We start from the raw sequence: 18,496 nt of genomic DNA on the forward strand, positions 1-18,496 counted from the left end.
TTTTATTACCTCAAAATTTCTGATTACTGTAAAAAAAGAAAAAAAAGTCTAGAACACTTGTAATTAAAATAGCTAAATAAATCAATAAATGGTTCTTTAGAAACCTTTCTTCATCTGTAAATTAAAACCACCTGTTATTTCAGATTAGATAATTTCTTGTTTAACATAAGGAACCTTGGACATTTATTTTTAGACAAATAAAATAACATGGAAATTTGTACATTTTTTTTTAAGTCTGGCAGATTATTCATATCTCATTTCAACCAGAAAAACAGACACTGTAAATAAAAACAAATGTGTATTATAAATGCAACAGGAGATAATTTAAGAATGGTTGCAATGTGATTGTAAAGTAGGATGTCTGTGACATAAACCTCATGATGAAATTTTTTTTAGTCATTTCAACTTGTAATTACGTCGTAATATGTGATTGCCTTTAATGTACAACCACTGGCAAAAATTATGGAATCACCGGCCTCAGAGGATGTTCATTCAGTTGTTTAATTTTGTAGAAAAACAGCAGATCACAGACATGACACAAAACTAAAGTCATTTCAAATGGCAACTTTCTGGCTTTAAGAAACACTATAAGAAATCAGGAAAAAAAATGTGGGAGTCAGTAACGGTTACTTTTTTAGACCAAGCAGAGGGAAAAAAATATGGAATCACTCAGTTATGAGGAAAAAATGATGGAATCACCCTGTAAATTTTCATCCCCAAAACTAACACCTGCATCAAATTAGATCTGCTCGTTAGTCTGCATCTAAAAAGGAGTGATCACACCTTGGAGAGCTGTTGCACCAAGTGGACTGACATGAATCATGGCTCCAACACGAGAGATGTCAATTGAAACAAAGGAGAGGATTATCAAACTCTTAAAAGAGGGTAAATCACGCAATGTTGCAAAAGATGTTGGTTGTTCACAGTCAGTTGTGTCTAAACTCTGGACCAAATGCAAACAACATGGGAAGGTTGTTGAAGGCAAACATACTGGTAGACCAAGGAAGACATCAAATCGGCAAGACAGAAAACTTAAAGCAATATGTCTCAAAAATCGAAAATGCACATCAAAACAAATGAGGAATGAATGGGAGGAAACTGGAGTCAACGTCTGTGACTGAACTGTAAGAAACCACCTAAAGGAAATGGGATTTACATACAGAAAAGCTAAACGAAAGCCATCATTAACACCTAAACAGAAAAAAGCAAGGTTACAATGGGCTAAGGAAAAGCAATCGTGGACTGTGGATGACTGGATGAAAGTCATATTCATATTCAGTCCATGCCTCAGAGACTGCAGGCTGTTATAAAAGCCAGAGGTGGTGCAACAAAATACTAGTGATGTGTTGGAACTTTCTTTTGTTTTTCATGATTCCATAATTTTTTCCTCAGAATTGAGTGATTCCATATTTTTTTTTCCCTCTGCTTGGTCTAAAAAAGTAACCATTACTGACTGCCACAATTTTTTTTCCTGATTTCTTATAGTGTTTCTTAAAGCCAGAAAGTTGCCATTTGAAATGACTTTAGTTTTGTGTCATGTCCGTGATCTGCTGTTTCTCTACAAAATTAAACAACTGAATGAACATCCTCCGAGGCCGGTGATTCCATAATTTTTGCCAGGGGTTGTAATCAGGATAGTCATTTCTAAAACATGAATTTGAGCACAATAAAGGGTAGAGCTTCTACCTGTGCAAATGTCTCTTGACTTTAATTTCGTGGACATTTTTAATGATCCATTCATTTATTGTTAAAATATAAAATGAAACACCTTTTTAAAAAATAATAAAATAGTTGCTGTTGAAAGAGCCTTTTATTTAGAAGCAGGTGATGTTATGCTGAATTCTCAGGACCAGATGAAGGTCTCGTCTGCAGCTTTGACCTCTGGCGTTGTTGTTGAAGACACTTTTCTCCTATTTTGAAGAGCAGAGATGTTTTCTTTCACCTGGACTTCATGGTGTTCAGCTCATCAATGGAAGTTTTAGAAGTGCATCTGTATTTAGGTTGTCTGCACAGCAAATGTTCCTGATTGGGACAAATAAAAATATGTCTTAAAATATAAAGAAACACTAAACAGTTTAGATAAAAAAAAAATGGCAGGAAAAAAAAGTTATTTAAAGTTAAGCTTTTCTGGTCTCCAAAAAAATCTGTAGCTTTATTTGGTAAAAATAAAAAAAGACTGAAACATTTACAAATTAAAGCGTTCACTCAGATCAACTGTGCTAAAAGGCTAAGCCAACGTTAGCTGATCAATAAACCTTCACAGCAGTGCAGTAAACATCACGTTTTACTTTTATATTATTCTCACCTCGAAAAAGCTGCAGAACTAAACTCCATTGGTCAAAACTGGGACTTCGCATATATCCAAAAAGTGGGAGATTTCGGACTGAGTGGGTCTGCTCCATCACTCCGGCTGCCTGCCTCGCTCTACCCAGGGATGATGCCCCAAATCCGGCTTCTCCTTGCAGGTCGGCCCGCTGTCGCGCTTCGATCGATATCCCACCAAGTCGTCAGTCCTCCTTCAGTCGGCGTCACTCCGAAAAGTAGCTGAAAAAAAAGCTTCTCTCAGCAGGGTGATGGGAAAATCGTTCTACTGCTGTTTTTTTTAAAGCCTTTTTTGTGGTTCAGGCGACTCAAATTCAAGATGGCAACTGCTCAACATTTTTCGGGTTGTGGAAACAGCCAGAATGTGACGTAGCAATTTCCACCCCCCTTGACGCTTCCGAAGCGAAGCAACTGATGTCATGACGCGTTGGAGATGCATCGGCCTGGCGTTACGACGCATTGGAAAGCTTTGACACATGCGGCCTGGCGCGTTCAGTGTGAAAGGCCCATTATTCTTAAAAATCAGAACCAACATGCTCAGCCATCCTCTCACTTTCTAAGATTTTATTCAACAATCTAGTTTAAAAACTCCACTGTAATTTCTGCTGAACATTTCCACGACTGGTATATCAAGACCATAGTGATATACTAGTCTTTTTAATGTTGGAGAAGAGTATGAAACTGCCATACAGGAAGATAAATGTGCAAGTTGCTTCCAGATTTACAGTCTTCAGTGCCAGGTCTTTTCTGAGAATCCTTGGAGACTGCCACAGTGATTTTAAGTCAAATGAACAATTGGGGAAAGTCATGAATTAGACCTCTTTTATGCATGATGTGTGTTAGCTGTGACACTCCAGTCATTTGGCATATTTTCTCCCATTATAACCAAACATACATACAGTAGTGTTCAGAATAATACTAGTGCTATGTGACTAAAAAGATGAATCCAGGTTTTGAGTATATTTCTTATTGTTACATGGGAAACAAGGTACCAGTAGATTCAGTAGATTCTCACAAATCCAATAAGACCAAGCATTCATGATATGCACACTCTTAAGGCTATGAAATTGAGCTATTAGTAAAAAAAAAAGTAGAAAAGGGGGTGTTCACAATAATAGTAACATCTGCTGTTGACGCTACAAACTCAAAACTATTATGTTCAAACTGCTTTTTTAACAATGCTGTGAATCACTAAACTAGTATTTAGTTGTATAACCACAGTTTTTCATGATTTCTTCACATCTGCGAGGCATTAATTTTGTTGGTTTGGAACCACGATTTTGCCCGTTTACTAGAGTGCTTGGGGTCATTGTCTTGTTGAAACACCCATTTCAAGGGCATGTCCTCTTCAGCATAAGGCAACATGACCTCTTCAAGTATTTTGACATATCTAAATTGATCCATGATACCTGATATGCGATATATAGGCCCAACACCATAGTAGGAGAAACATGTCCATATCATGATGCTTGCACCACCATGCTTCACTGTCTTCACTTTGAACTGTGGCTTGAATACAGAGTTTGGGGGTCATCTCACAAACTGTCTGCAGCCCTTGGACCCAAAAAGAACAATTTTACTCTCATCAGTCCACAAAATATTCCTCCATTTCTCTTTAGGCTAGTTGATGTGTTCTTTGGCAAATTGTAACCTCTTCTGCACATGTCTTTTATTTAACAGAGGGACTTTGTGGGGGATTCTTGCAAATTAATTAGCTTCACACAGGCATCTACTAACTGTCACAGCACTTACAGGTATAACTCCAGACTGTCTTTGATCATCCTGGAGCTGATCAGTGGGTGAGCCTTTGCCATTCTGGTTATTCTTCTGTCCATTTTGATGGTGGTTTTCCGTTTTCTTCCACACATCTCTGTTTTTTTTTTTTTTTTTTTGTCCATTTTAAAGCATTGGAGATCATTGTAGATGAACAGCCTATAATTTTTTTGCACCTGCGTATAAGTTTTCCCCTCTCCAATCAACTTTTTAATCAAACTACGCTGTTCTTTTGAACAATGTCAAGAATGTCCCATTTTTCTCAGGCTTTCAAAGAGAAAAGCATGTTCAACAGGTGCTGGCTTCATCCTTAAATAGGGGACACCTGATTCACACCTGTTTGTTCCACAAAATTGACGAACTCACTGACTGAATGCCACACTACTATTATTGTGAACATCTCCTTTTCTAACTTTTTTTTTTTTTTTTTTTTTTTTTTTACTAATAGCCCAATTTCATAGCCTTAAGAGTGTGCATATCATGAATGCTTGATCTTGTTGGATTTGTGAGAATCTACTGAATCTACTGGTACCTTGTTTCCCATGTAACAATAAGAAATATACTCAAAACCTGGATTAATCTTTAGTCACATAGCACTACTATTATTCTGAACACTACTGTATGCCACGTTACTGAGGACTTCAGTGTCTGACTGGACCAAGTTGATACCAGATTAATACTCGACAACAACAGATCAGTGCATCCTTCCAGTAGATAGGGAGGGACTGCAGGTCTGCCTGGGTGGCTGTCAAACAAAACACAGAGCTGTTACAACCCCTGGCAAAAATTATGGAATCACCGGCCTCGGAGGATGTTCATTCAGTTGTTTAATTTTGTAGAAAAAAAAGCAGATCACAGACATGACACAAAACTAAAGTCATTTCAAATGGCAACTTTCTGGCTTTAAGAAACACTATAAGAAATCAAGAAAAAGATTGTGGCAGTCAGTAACGGTTACTTTTTTAGACCAAGCAGAGGAAAAAAATATGGAATCACTCAATTCTGAGGAAAAAATTATGAAATCACCGTGTAAATTTTCATCCCCAAAACTAACACCTGCATCATATCAGATCTGCTCGTTAGTCTGCATCTAAAAAGGAGTGAACACACCTTGGAGAGCTGTTGCACCAAGTGGACTGACATGAATCATGGCTCCAACACGAGAGATGTCAATTGAAACAAAGGAGAGGATTATCAAACTCTTAAAAGAGGGTAAATCATCACGCAATGTTGCGAAAGATGTTGGTTGTTCACAGTCAGCTGTGTCTAAACTCTGGACCAAATACAAACAACGTGGGAAGGTTGTTAAAGGCAAACATACTGGTAGACCAAGGAAGACAAAGCGTCAAGACAGAAAACTTAAAGCAATATGTCTCAAAAATCGAAAAATGTACAACAAAACAAATGAGGAACGAATGGGAGGAAACTGGAGTCAACGTCTGTGACCGAACTGTAAGAAACCGCCTAAAGGAAATGGGATTTACATACAGAAAAGCTAAATGAAAGGCATCATTAACAGCTAAACAGAAAAAAACAAGGCTACAATGGGCTAAGGAAAAGCAATTGTGGACTGTGGATGACTGGATGAAAGTCATATTCAGTGATGAATCTCGAATCTGCATTGGGCAAGGTGATGATGCTGCAACTTTTGTTTGTTGCCTTTCCAATGAGATTATAAAGATGACTGCCTGAAGAGAACATGTAAATTTCCACAGTCATTGATGATATGGGGCTGCATGTCAGGTAAAGGCACTGGGGAGATGGCTGTCATTACATCATCAATAAATGCACAACTTTATGTTGATATTTTGGACAATTGAAAGGATGTTTGGGGATGATATCATTTTTCAAGATGATAATGCATCTTGCCATAGAGCAAAAACTGCAAAAACATTCCTTGCAAAAAGACACATAGGGTCAATGTCATGGCATAGGGTCAGTGTCAATGAGCAGGTCTGATTTGATGCAGGTGTTAATTTGGGGGATGAAAATTTACAGGGTGATTCCATAATTTTTTCCTCAGAATTGAGTGATTCCATATTTTTTTTCCTCTGCTTGGTCTAAAAAGTAACCGTTACTGACTGCCACAGTCTTTTTTTCTTGATTTCTTATAGTGTTTCTTAAAGCCAGAAAGTTGCCATTTGAAATGACTTTAGTTTTGTGTCATGTCTGTGATCTGCTTTTTTTCTACAAAATTAAACAACTGAATGAACATCCTCCGAGGCCGGTGATTCCATAATTTTTGCCAGGGGTTGTACATGAGGTGGTGGATTTGGTAATGTGCAGCAGGTTTGCAGCTCTTGGTTTACGCCAAGAGCCGCAGCAACTTTTAAAACACATCAAACATGTTTTGCTTTAGGCCAGACCTGAATTTAAAGATGATGTCCACATTTTCTGCAAATTAATGCTGCATTGGAAAGACATGTTTTAAATTTTGCACCATTCTTTGCAACCACAAATTGAGAGAATAGAAATTATCCTCAGGTTTTCTTATTTAAATGGATTTAAAACCTCTGAAGTTTTAAAATGGTGATTAAAACTGACTAAATTTGAATGTGATTTTTTTCAGTATTTGCACTTGTCCTCTGTTACATTTAAGCAAATTTCAGAAAGATGAAGCTGACAAGAAGCATTTGTATAGATCATGTGTTGTTTTGCTGCAGGGTTTCCCACAGGACCAAATGCGGTTGTGGCCCATGCAGGCGCGGAGCAATGGAACCAAGCGGCCTGCTATGCTTGACTACGAGGCCGACTGCAACAAGTCGGTTAGTACTTATGATTTGTGTGTGTGTGTGTGTGTATTTTAGTGTCTTTGTTTTTTCTCTTAAGACCTTCTGTTTATTGGGTGATAACAACAGCAGGATCAATGCAAATACAGTATGGGGCCCCTTCACACACCGTGCGAATTTGGTCGAATTGCGCATGAAGTGCGCATGAAGCCAGAATCGTATGCAAAATGTGTAAAATTGTAGCTGCCTTGTACACCTGTTGCTACAACTATTTGTGCACACCAGTGGCTAAAAGACAGTTTGTGTGCTGTGAGAGCCCATCGAACCCTCCTGCAGCAGGTGTCGGCCAAATTCCAGAGCTCTGAAAACACGTATCTACGAAATTCTGTGGATTTCATCATGGGGCTGTTACTGTTTTACTCTGTAATCGTGATCGTCACTGAGTTTTTAAAATATCTATCGCAAAGTGTTCGTCTTTTTATTACATGACATTGTGCAAGGTTGATGAGTCCACGGCATTCCGCGGACACTAATCTGTGTGTTACAGATACAAATCAGTGTCCTCAGATCTGCTATTATATGTTATTGATATTTTACCATGATTTTCAAAAATATTCTACACGCTTTAGCTGTGGTTTTTGAAATGCTGTAACAGTCTTTCATTCTTCATGAATTTCATGTAGTTTAATTCTTCTGAGTTAATGCATAATTTGGTTTACAGTTAAAAGAAAAATCATTCCAGATCCTACTTCCACGTCATATTCTGTTATTTCAACATGATTATTGACTGTTCAAATGAAAGGTTGAATACAGGGTCATTTAAATATGCTCTAATTTTGAGATTTTTTTGTTCCAGGAGATGCTGAAAATGTATCATTGGATAAAAAAAAAAATAATAATTTGGTTTCTGGGATCCCATGGGGCCTGAGACCCCAGCACCTGGGGGCCTATGCCCCCCAGACCCCCTGTAAATATTCCTTGGATTTCAGTTTTCATTTCACAGCCCTGAATTCCAGCTGACACACACGGCCCTCTCACACCGCTTGCTTGGCACTTAGGAAATGTGTGGCCATTCATACTATCATCATAAAAGCAGTCAGCAGACAATCACTGTCGAGCTGGTTGTGAAATTTTAAGAGGTTACTTTTATGCTCATATGGCTGAGGGTATTTTAGTATTGCCTTATATTTTTAAATTTGTTTTTGATATTGACAGTTTTTTTTTTTTTTTTTTTTTTTTTTTTTTTTTTTTTTTTGCCATACTCAATTTTATATAACAATTGAGGATTTTATTTCAAAAGATTTAAACATCAGGCACCTTGTTTTCTTTCAGGACCATAGGCAAAAGTTCCTTGTTTTCATTGTTCAAGTTCTTTTTTTTTTTTTTTTAAATGTGAAGTAAAGATATGTTTTTCTAGACGTTTTTGCTGTTCCAAAAAAAACAAAACAAAAAAAAATAAATAAAAAAAAATAAACACAAAACTATCTGATCCGTGATTACAAAAGTGCTGTGATTGGAATCCTGGGTTTTGTGATCTGTTACACCCCTACAAGTCGTTCTTCTAGGGGGGATTACTGGATTTATCACTGCAACATGACCTTTAAAAAACAAAAAATAAACATACACATTTAAATGTTAGTTGCAGTATTATGTAGATTACAATATTTAAAAAGTAATCATGAAATAAGTCTACTCAAGCTAAATTGTTAATATTGTTTTTGTAGCTTAGTTTGAATTGTCTTCTGACTTTAATCCATGTACTTTTTCATTTATGTTTGAAATGCATTATTTATTTTTTCTATATTTGTGGAAAAATCTAAATTCCAGAAAAAAATTACTCTAAAACAAATTAGTCTGAAACAGAAGATGTCACTTGGACAAGTGTCAGTGTTTCAAAGACTAAACCAGAAGTCCAGTTGCTTTAGAGTGATTTTATTTGATTTTTTTTTTTTTTTTTTTTTTTAGACATCTACCTGAAATTCTGGGAACTTTTTTTGACAGTCACTGAATTGTTGGGGCACTGTTCCATGCATCATTTCATCGCAAACTCAGTACCATGGAAACAGTTTTCCAAAGTCTCTGCTTGTTTGTGTGCCAGATGATTGACTTGAGTGACAACGAGAATCCCTGGACAATATTTCTTGAGACAGTGGATCCAGAGATGGCAGCCACTGGGGCAACGTTACCCAAGTTTGATAAAGACCGTAAGTTTCACTTGTCAGCCTTCATCCATCTGTCAGTTTAATTGGTATTTTCCACTGATGGGGAAAAATAGCAGTTGCAGCAGGATATCTTACATCAAATGCTGCCACCAGTTACACCAATAAAGTCTGTGCTGTAGCCCACATGGCCTCCCAGTGTTGCGACTTCAATGTCATCATCTTTTTTTGGGCTGACTGCAGTCAATGACAGCACTATTGAACAGGGTTTTGGTTGTCTCCTTGTAAACCGGTGTAACAGTATAGCTTCCCGGGGGGGCGGAGTTACAAGCAATGACAAGCAACGTTCCACTCTTGGAATTAACTCCAAAATGAGTTTAGACTGAACAAGCTAGTGCCACTTAACACTTTTAAAATCACTCTTGATGGCTCTGACCTGTAGATGTTTTACCTGATTGTATTATCTCATTCAAGTGTCTGTTTTCTATGTAAAAGTAACTGTGTATGTAACTCTACCCTGCCTCTTGGCCAGGACACTCGTGAAAGAGGTTCTTAATCTCAATGAGTTTTATCCTGGTTAACTCTCTGGGGTCCAAGGGCATTTTTTGGACAGTTCACTCGCCTGACATAAATGTTTTATTATTGCTGTTAACAGCTCTCCCTGCATCCCACAATCTCTTTTTTTTTTTTTTTTTTTTTTTTTTTTTTTTTCAGGACAACCTGTGCTTTCACAATATATATGCTTTTGGTGTGTTTTATAATTGTAATAAAGGTTTACAAACAAAAAAAAGAAAAAAAAAGAGAAGCGGAAAATAACTTTCCACACACATTTATTCAAAACACACAGCAAAGTATAATAAACAACTGTTTTGACACTTTATAAAGGTAATTTGAGGTCTTGTGTGAAAGACTATACAACAGAAAGGTTCAAACAATGAACACAAATGCACATTTTGAACAATATATACAAAATGGTCCATGTGTTGTTTTTTGTTTTTTTTTTTGTCTCAAGGCAATTTCTGTCTGCTATTACACAAAGGTTGCAAACACAAACTTCTACTTCTACTCTGTTTTGCACTGTTCTGTGCTGCTGCTAAAGCAGTTTTCACGTGAGATTTTCATCAGAGGCTCTCCGTCTGCTTTCACTGATCGCTGTGCGTAATGGCGCAGGGCACACTGAGTATGTACTAATAGTATGTACTCATTGGAGCACCCAGGGGGCTATTCAAACGGGCCAACTAGTAACATATCACTCCTGAAAACGATCTTTGGCTTTTCTCGTGAGGTGAATCTGCCCTACAATTGGATTTTGTAAAACCATGTGACAGTGAACCAATTCCGATTGGACACTCACATTGCGCACGTCACCACACAGCTTCTATGAGGAGTACAAAGATGGCCGATGGCTGGCTCGAAATACAGCGGAGTTAACTTTTCAGCAAAAAAAAAAGTTTCTATCTCATATCATTAAAAAGTTACTTATAATTTAATAATGCTTGGTCTTCGCCATCGTATACAACGGCATTGGCCCCAGAGGGTTAAATAAAGGTAAAAAAAAAAATCCTACAGGGCAGCACTGATTAACCCAAACCTTGATAAGGGCCAATCAGGATAGAGCAACCTTTAAACTCTATATTTCATGGATGTTTTATGGTCCCAGATGAAGGCATTTGATTGATGGTGAATGATATTGGTATTCTTTCTGTATGTATCCAATCCAGTTTATTTATAGAGCACATTTAAAAACAACAAAGTTGACCAAAGCGCTGTACAATGACATAAAATCAATCAATCAATAAATAAATAAATAAATTGGAAACAATAAAAGTTTTTAAAAACAATAAAATCATCAACCCTCTAGTCAAAAGCCAAAGAAAACAAGTATGTTTTAAGACGAGATTTAAAAACTAGAGGTGACTCCGCCTGCCTGATACAGAGAGGCAGGTCATTCCACAATCTGGGACCAACAACAGAAAAAGCTCTATCACCTCTATGTTTGAGCTTTGTCTGAGGAACTACAAGCAAAGCTTGATCTCGTGACCTAAGAGAACGTGATGAGGAATAAGACACGAGCAGGTCAGACAGATACCGTGGAGCAAGATCATAAAGACATTTAAAAACAAACAATAAAATTTTAAAATCAATACGATAGCGAACAGGCAGCCAGTGAAGGGAAAAAAGAATGGGCGAAACATGGTCATACCTCCGGGATCCAGTCAAAAGACGGGCTGCAGCCGTGCAAGTGAGGCCTGACTAATACCAGCGTACAGTGCATTACAATACTCCAGCCGAGTCATAACAAAAGCATGGATTAAAATCTCCAAGTGATGCCTTGAAAGTGAGGACTTAAACTTAGCTAGCTGCCTCAGTTGAAAGAAACTTGCCTTCACAACAGCACTGATTTGTTTATCAAGCTTAAAATCTTTATCTGATATCTTATCTTATATGTATCTGTAGCTATCTACAATAGTAATATTTCCTGTTCTGAAGTATCTTTAAATCCCCCTTCCAATTATACTCTACAGATGAATGGACCTGATTGACAACCTGAAATATTTGATGTGATGGAAAATACTCCAATTTGGTTTTGCATAAAATATCCACAGTATATGTATAGAACACACAGTAGTGTGTGTGTGCACACATACGCATAGACACAGTAAATCAAATCAAATAAATTTTATTTATATAGCGCCAAATCACAACAAACAGTCGCCCCAAGGCACTTTATATTGTAAGGCAAAAGCCATACAATAATTACAGAAAAGCCCCAATGGTCAAAACGACCCCCTGTGAGCAAGCACTTGGCAACAGTGGGAAGGAAAACTCCCTTTTAACAGGAAGAAACCTCCAGCAGAACCAGGCTCAGGGAGGGGCAGTCTTCTGCTGGGACTGGTTGGGGCTGAGGGGAGAGAGTCAGGAAAAAGACATGCAGTGGAAGAGAGCAGAGATCAATCACTAATGATGAAATGCAGAGTTGTACATACAGAGCAAAAAGAGAAAGAAACACTCAGTGCATCATGGGAACCCCCCAGCAGTCTAAGTCTATAGCAGCATAACTAAGGGATGGTTCAGGGTCACCTGATCCAACCCTAACTATAAGCTTTAGCAAAAAGGAAAGTTTTAAGCTTAATCTTAAAAGTAGAGAGGGTGTCTGTCTCCCTAATCCGAATTGGGAGCTGGTTCCACAGGAGAGGAGCCTGAAAGCTGAAGGCTCTGCCTCCCATTCTACTCTTACAAACCCTAGGAACTACAAGTAAGCCTGCAGTCTGAGAGCGAAGCGCTCTATTGGGGTGATATGGTACTATGAGGTCCCTAAGTTAAGATTGGACCTGATTATTCAAAACCTTATAAGTAAGAAGAAGAATTTTAAATTCTATTCTGGAATTAAGAGGGAGCCAGTGAAGAGAAGCCAATATGGGTGAAATATGCTCTCTCCTTCTAGTCCCTGTCAGTACTCTAGCTGCAGCATTTTGAATTAACTGAAGGCTTTTCAGGGAGCTTTTAGGACAACCTGATAATAATGAATTACAATAGTCCAGCCTAGAAGAAATAAATGCATGAATTAGCTTTTCAGCATCACTCTGAGACAAGACCTTTCTAATTTTAGAGATATTGCGCAAATGCAAAAAAGCAGTCCTACATATTTGCTTAATATGTGCATTGAAGGACATATCCTGATCAAAAATGACTCCAAGTTTTCTCGCAGTATTACTGGAGGTCAGGGTAATGCCATCCAGAGTAAGGATCTGGTTAGACACCATGTTTCTAAGATTTGTGGGGCCAAGTACAATAACTTCAGTTTTATCTGAATTTAAAAGCAGGAAATTAGAGGTCATCCATGTCTTTATTTCCGAAAGACATTCCTGCAGTTTAACTAATTGGTGTGTGTCCTCTGGCTTCATGGATAGATAAAGCTGGGTATCATCTGCATAACAATGAAAATTTAAGCAATGCTTTCTAATAATACTGTCTAAGGGAAGCATGTATAAAGTGAATAAAATCGGTCCTAGCACAGAACCTTGTGGAACTCCATAATTAACCTTAGTCCATGAAGAAGACTCCCCATTTCCTGAACAAATTGTAATCTATTAGATAAATATGATTCAAACCACTGCAGCACAGTGCCTTTAATACCTATGGCATGCTCTAATCTCTGTAATAAAATTTTATGGTCAGCAGTATCAAAAGCTGCACTGAGGTCTAACAGGACGAGCACAGAGATGAGTCCACTGTCTGAGGCCATCAGAAGATCATTTGTAACCTTCACTAATGCTGTTTCTGTACTATGATGAATTCTAAAACCTGACTGAAACTCTTCAAATAGACCATTCCTCTGCAGATGATCAGTTAGCTGTTTTACAACTACCCTTTCAAGAATTGTTAAGAGAAAAGGAAGGTTGGAGATTGGCCTATAATTAGCTAAGATAGCTGGGTCAAGTGATGGCTTTTTAAGTAATGGTTTAATTACTGCCACCTTAAAAGCCTGTGGTACATAGCCAACTAATAAAGATAGATTGATCATATTGAAGATCGAAGCATTAATTAACGGTAGGGCTTCCTTGAGCAGTCTGGTAGGAATGGGGTCTAATAGACATGTTGATGGTTTGGAGGAAGTAACTAATGAAAATAACTCAGAACAATCGAAGAGAAAGAGTCTAGCCAAATACCAGCATTACTGAAGGTAGCCGAACATGAAGATATGTCTTTGGGATGGTTATGAATAATTTTTTCTCTAATAGTTCAAATTTTATTTGCAAAGAAAGTCATGAAGTCATTACTAGTTAAAGTTAAAGGAATACTCGGCTCAATAGAGCTCTGACTCTTTGTCAGCCTGGCTACAGTGCTGAAAAGAAACCTGGGGTTGTTCTTATTTTCTTCAATTAGTGATGAATAGTAAGATGTCCTAGCTTTACGGAGGGCTTTTATATAGAGCAACAGACTCTTTTTCCAGGCTAAATGAAGATCTTCTAAATTAGATAGACGCCATTTCCTCTCCAGCTTACAGGTTATCGGCTTTAAGCTGCGAGTTTGTGGGTTATACCACGGAGTCAGGCACTTCTGATTTAAGGCTCTCTTTTTCAGAGGAGCTACAGCATCCAAAGTTGTGCTCAATGAGGATGTAAAGCTATTGACGAGATAATCTATCTCACTCAGAGTTTAGGTAGCTACTCTGCACTGTGTTGGTATATGGCATTGAAGAACATAACAAAGTGAATCATATCCTTAAACCTAGTTACAGCGCTTTCAGAAAGACTTCTACTGTAATGAAACTTATACTGCTGGGTAGTCCATTAAAGTAAATGTTATTAAGAAATGATCAGACAAAAAGGGGTTTTCAGGGAATACTGTTAAGTCTTCAATTTCTATGCCATATGTCAGAACAAGATCTAAATTGTGGCTAAGGTGGTGGGTGGGCTCATTTACATTTTGAGCAAAGCCAACTGAGTCTAATAATAGATTAAATGCAGTGTTCTCAGCATCTATGTGGATGTTAAAATCACCCACTATAATTATCTTATCTGAGCTAAGCACTAAGTCAGACAAAAAGTCTGAAAAATCACAAAGAAACTCACAGTAATGACCAGGTGGATGATAGATAATAAATAAAACTGGTTTTTGAGACTTCCAATTTGGATGGACAAGACTAAGAGTCAAGCTTTCAAATGAATTAAAGCTCTGTCTGGGTCTTTGATTAAGTAATAAGCTGGAGTGGAAGATTGCTGCTAATCCTCCCCCTCGGCCCATGCTACGAGCATTCTGACAGTTAGTGTGACTCGGGGGTGTTGACTCATTTAAACTAACATATTCATCCTGTAACCAGGTTTCTGTAAGGCAGAATAAATCAATATGTTGATCAATTATTATATCATTTACTAACAGGGACTTAGAAGAGAGAGACCTAATGTTTAATAAACCACATTTAACTGTTTTAGTCTGTGGTGCAGTTGAAGGTGCTATATTATTTTTTCTTTTTGAATTTTTATGCTTAAATAGATTTTTACTGGTTATTGGTGGTCTGGGAGCAGGCACCGTCTCTACAGGGATGGGGTATTGGGGGGATGGCAGGGGGAGAGAAGCTACAGAGATGTGTGTAAGACTACAACTCTGCTTCCTGGTCCCAACCCTGGATAGTCACGGTTTGGAGGGTTTAATAAAATTGGCCAGATTTCTAGAGATGAGCGCTGCTCCATCCAAAGTGGGATGGATGCCGTCTCTCCTAACAAGACCAGGTTTTCCGCAGAAGCTTTGCCAGTTATCTATGAAGCCCACCTCATTTTTTGGACACCATTCAGACAGACAGCAATTCAAGGAGAACATGCGGCTAAACATGTCACTCCCGGTCCGATTGGGGAGGGGCCCAGAGAAAACTACAGAGTCCGACATTGTTTTTGCAAAGTTCCACACTGATTCAGTATTAATTTTAATGACCTCCGATTGGCGTAACCGGGTGTCATTACTGCCGACGTGAATTACAATCTTACCAAATTCACGCTTAGCCTTAGCCAGCAGTTTCAAATTTCCTTCAGTGTCGCCTGCTCTGGCCCCCGGAAGACATTTGACTATGGTTGCTGGTGTCGCTAACTTCACATTTCTCAAAACAGAGTCGCCAATAACCAGAGTTTGTTCCTCTGTGGGTGTGTCGCCGAGTGGGGAAAAACGGTTAGAAATGTGAACGGGTTGGTGGTGTACATGCTAAACTGGCTAAGAGCTAATAGCTACGCTAAGCTAGCGGATTCCTAAAAACACACAAAGTGAATAATGTGAAAATAATTTAGAGGTGATTCAGCAGAGTGGGTGCTTTAGTTAAGGCACTTGAAGATTACACTGTGAAATAAATCGTTATCTAGATCAATCTAATTACGCAGATTAAACAGCTAACAGATACAGCAAAACACCGCTGTGCTCCGGAACAGGAAGTGATACAATACCGCAGTTAGAGCTCTCACTTTGCATACACACAGTAGTATGCAAAGAAACATATGTTTAAGAAACAATCAAAATGGGGGGCCTATAATGTCTGCCACCTTTCTCAAATCTCTTTTGTACAAACTAAGTCATAAATATAAAGAGTGGCAGATAGGAATGAACAGAGTAATATATTCTGGAGTTATGGGGTAAAAACAGCAAAAATGGTGACAAATGTCAGTTTCAGTTTATACAGGGGTCAAAAGTTAAAGTTGCTCCAATTACAGTAAAAGTTTCAAGAGTCTGCGACGTAAACTGTGTGCTGCACAGCGAGTTAAAGGTGAAACATGCAATGATTACAAACGACAACCAAAAACAAAAATACATACTGACAAACATATCTTGCAAAACTTAATTTTGGTAAGATATCCCTTACACCGGAGCAGCTTGGTCATAAATGTCTGACATGTTGCTTCTGGCAGCATTTCACGCAGAAGCATGAATCATCCTTAACTCATTGTAGGTTATAAACTCTGTCCTCAGATGACGTCATGTTGTTTTTGAAGATGTACGACCCAAAAACCAGAAGTTTAAATTATTGTGGACATATCTACACACCTATATCCTGCAAAATAAGTAAGTGGAAATGACATGTCAATGTTGTTGTATCACTGGATGTAATGCTTAAGTTCATGGTTTAGTTTGATATGTGATACAAAGTTTTGGCAATTCTATCTTTGATTGCCATATTTTCACATTTTAACACAGCATTTCTCTGTGAGGGAGATTAACAGACAGGAGCTCAGTGTTGCACTTGTGCACACCACAACCTTTATTATTATTTATTATTGAAGTTTATTTAGTTCAGTGCTTGGATTCCTTGCAAAGCACTATATAAAAGTTGTTGTTCAAGGATTCTCACCAGCACATTTCAGTTGGGATAGCCATTTGATCCACTCACACACATAACTGTGGAAGGATTCAGGCCCATAAATTCTAATGTGTTTGACAGTCATAACTCAGTTGACTGAGATGAGATTTCAGATGCTGTGACATCAGCAATCCACCTAATCAGTAAAGGGAAAATTTTATAGCTAAGTTATTGCAACCCTGTTGTTGAGTTTAAATTTCTGTCTTTATCCTTGTGCTTTAGCGTCACACTGTTGTTGCAAAATATTTTGACACACTGCACTTAAGTCATTTTAATTGTTTTTCTGTTTGTGTCTGTGACAGGAGACTTGCTGCTAGTCATGTGTGAGAGAGCAGGGTTTCAGCAGGAAACTAGCCTTATCCTCTATGAGGTGATCTATTTATGAAGCATTTGTCTTCACTGCACTCTTGACGTTCTCTGTGTTGCACATAGATGTTGTCAAACTTTATGCCATTTGTGGTCTGTTTCTCTTCCGTCCTCCAGCTTTTCTAAGCCAGCATTGACTCACTTGTCAGGAAGCCTCAAATGGTTTATTGCATCGGCCATGGAGCACTTCATTTTATTTTAAATAAAGCTCAAAATTGTGAGATTTTTATAAATCTTGGTTGAAATATTGGTTGTCATAAGAGAAATAATACATTATGTTGGATCAAAGAGTGGTTTCGCTTTGTGACACTACGATGTTTTGGTTTGTTTCTACATCTTCTCTCATCCTTTGTGCGTCCTGTGTATCTTTACATCCACACTCTCCTTTATCAAGTCAGTTAGGTGCTTTTGACCCTTGGTGGATGTGTACATGCTCAAGCATCTCTTATGTTTTGCACAGATAAAGGATGAGAAACAGGAACTATACCTTGCGGGAGCAAACGATAGCAATCTCTAAACTGGTTCCACTTACTTTTTTTGTGTTTTGTTGATCGGAGTGATGTTGGCGCTTGAGTGAGAAACCTGGTAACTGAATGAGACACCGGACCAGTGTCCAGTCAGTAACCACCGACATCCTTTTCTGTTAACTGCATAAGAATTGTAATAAAAAAAAAAAAAACACATGATTGAATACCTGTGAAGAATGCTGTCAGTGAGGGCTGTTCTAGTTGTGTCTGATCAGTAGATGACTTCATTTTCCCTCAACTGTCTGTGTTACAGGAAGTAAAGCCCAATCTAACAGAGCGGATACAGGACTACGATGTCTCTCTGGACAAGGCCCTGGATGAGCTCATGGACGGAGACATCATTGTCTTCCAGAAGTAAGACTAGGGTTTTTTTTTGTTTGTTTTGTTTTTTTTTTAAAGGCTTTGATGCACTTCACAGTCTGGTGTTTCTGTAGACATGCACAGCACATGAGAGGAAGACACCATCCTTGTCGTTCATCCTCTATTTTTCTCTCAATTTTTACTTTTCCTGTCCTGCAGGGATGACCCAGAGAATGACAGCAGTGAGCTGCCGACAGCTAAAGATTATTTTCGGGATCTCTATCACCGGGTAGATGTCATCTTCTGCGACAAGACCATCCATAATGACCCTGGCTTTGTGGTCACACTTTCGAACCGCATGAACTACTTTCAGGTACAAACCTTCAAAGTGCTTTGATCCTTTAAAACCTACAACCTCCCAGTGAGTTTCAAAGATGTTTTAATAATAATAATAAATCACAAAAATATTGAATATTGAAT

At 38.1% G+C, this 18,496-nt stretch overlaps 1 protein-coding gene across 1 annotated transcript in view; it reads left to right on the forward strand.

Annotated features, from left to right (window-relative positions):
• Window positions 1-18,496, forward strand: part of usp7 (ubiquitin specific peptidase 7 (herpes virus-associated)) — a 119,696-nt gene that overhangs the window by 82,386 nt on the left and 18,814 nt on the right. The window contains 6 exon segments of the mRNA XM_034189483.1: window positions 6,759-6,860; window positions 8,923-9,028; window positions 16,436-16,528; window positions 17,126-17,193; window positions 17,970-18,070; window positions 18,236-18,389. Of these exon segments, the coding sequence (XP_034045374.1) occupies window positions 6,759-6,860; window positions 8,923-9,028; window positions 16,436-16,528; window positions 17,126-17,193; window positions 17,970-18,070; window positions 18,236-18,389 (624 nt within the window).

The sequence above is a fragment of the Thalassophryne amazonica genome, chromosome 16 (genome assembly GCF_902500255.1).
Source record: "Thalassophryne amazonica chromosome 16, fThaAma1.1, whole genome shotgun sequence".
Lineage (NCBI taxonomy): Eukaryota > Metazoa > Chordata > Actinopteri > Batrachoidiformes > Batrachoididae > Thalassophryne > Thalassophryne amazonica.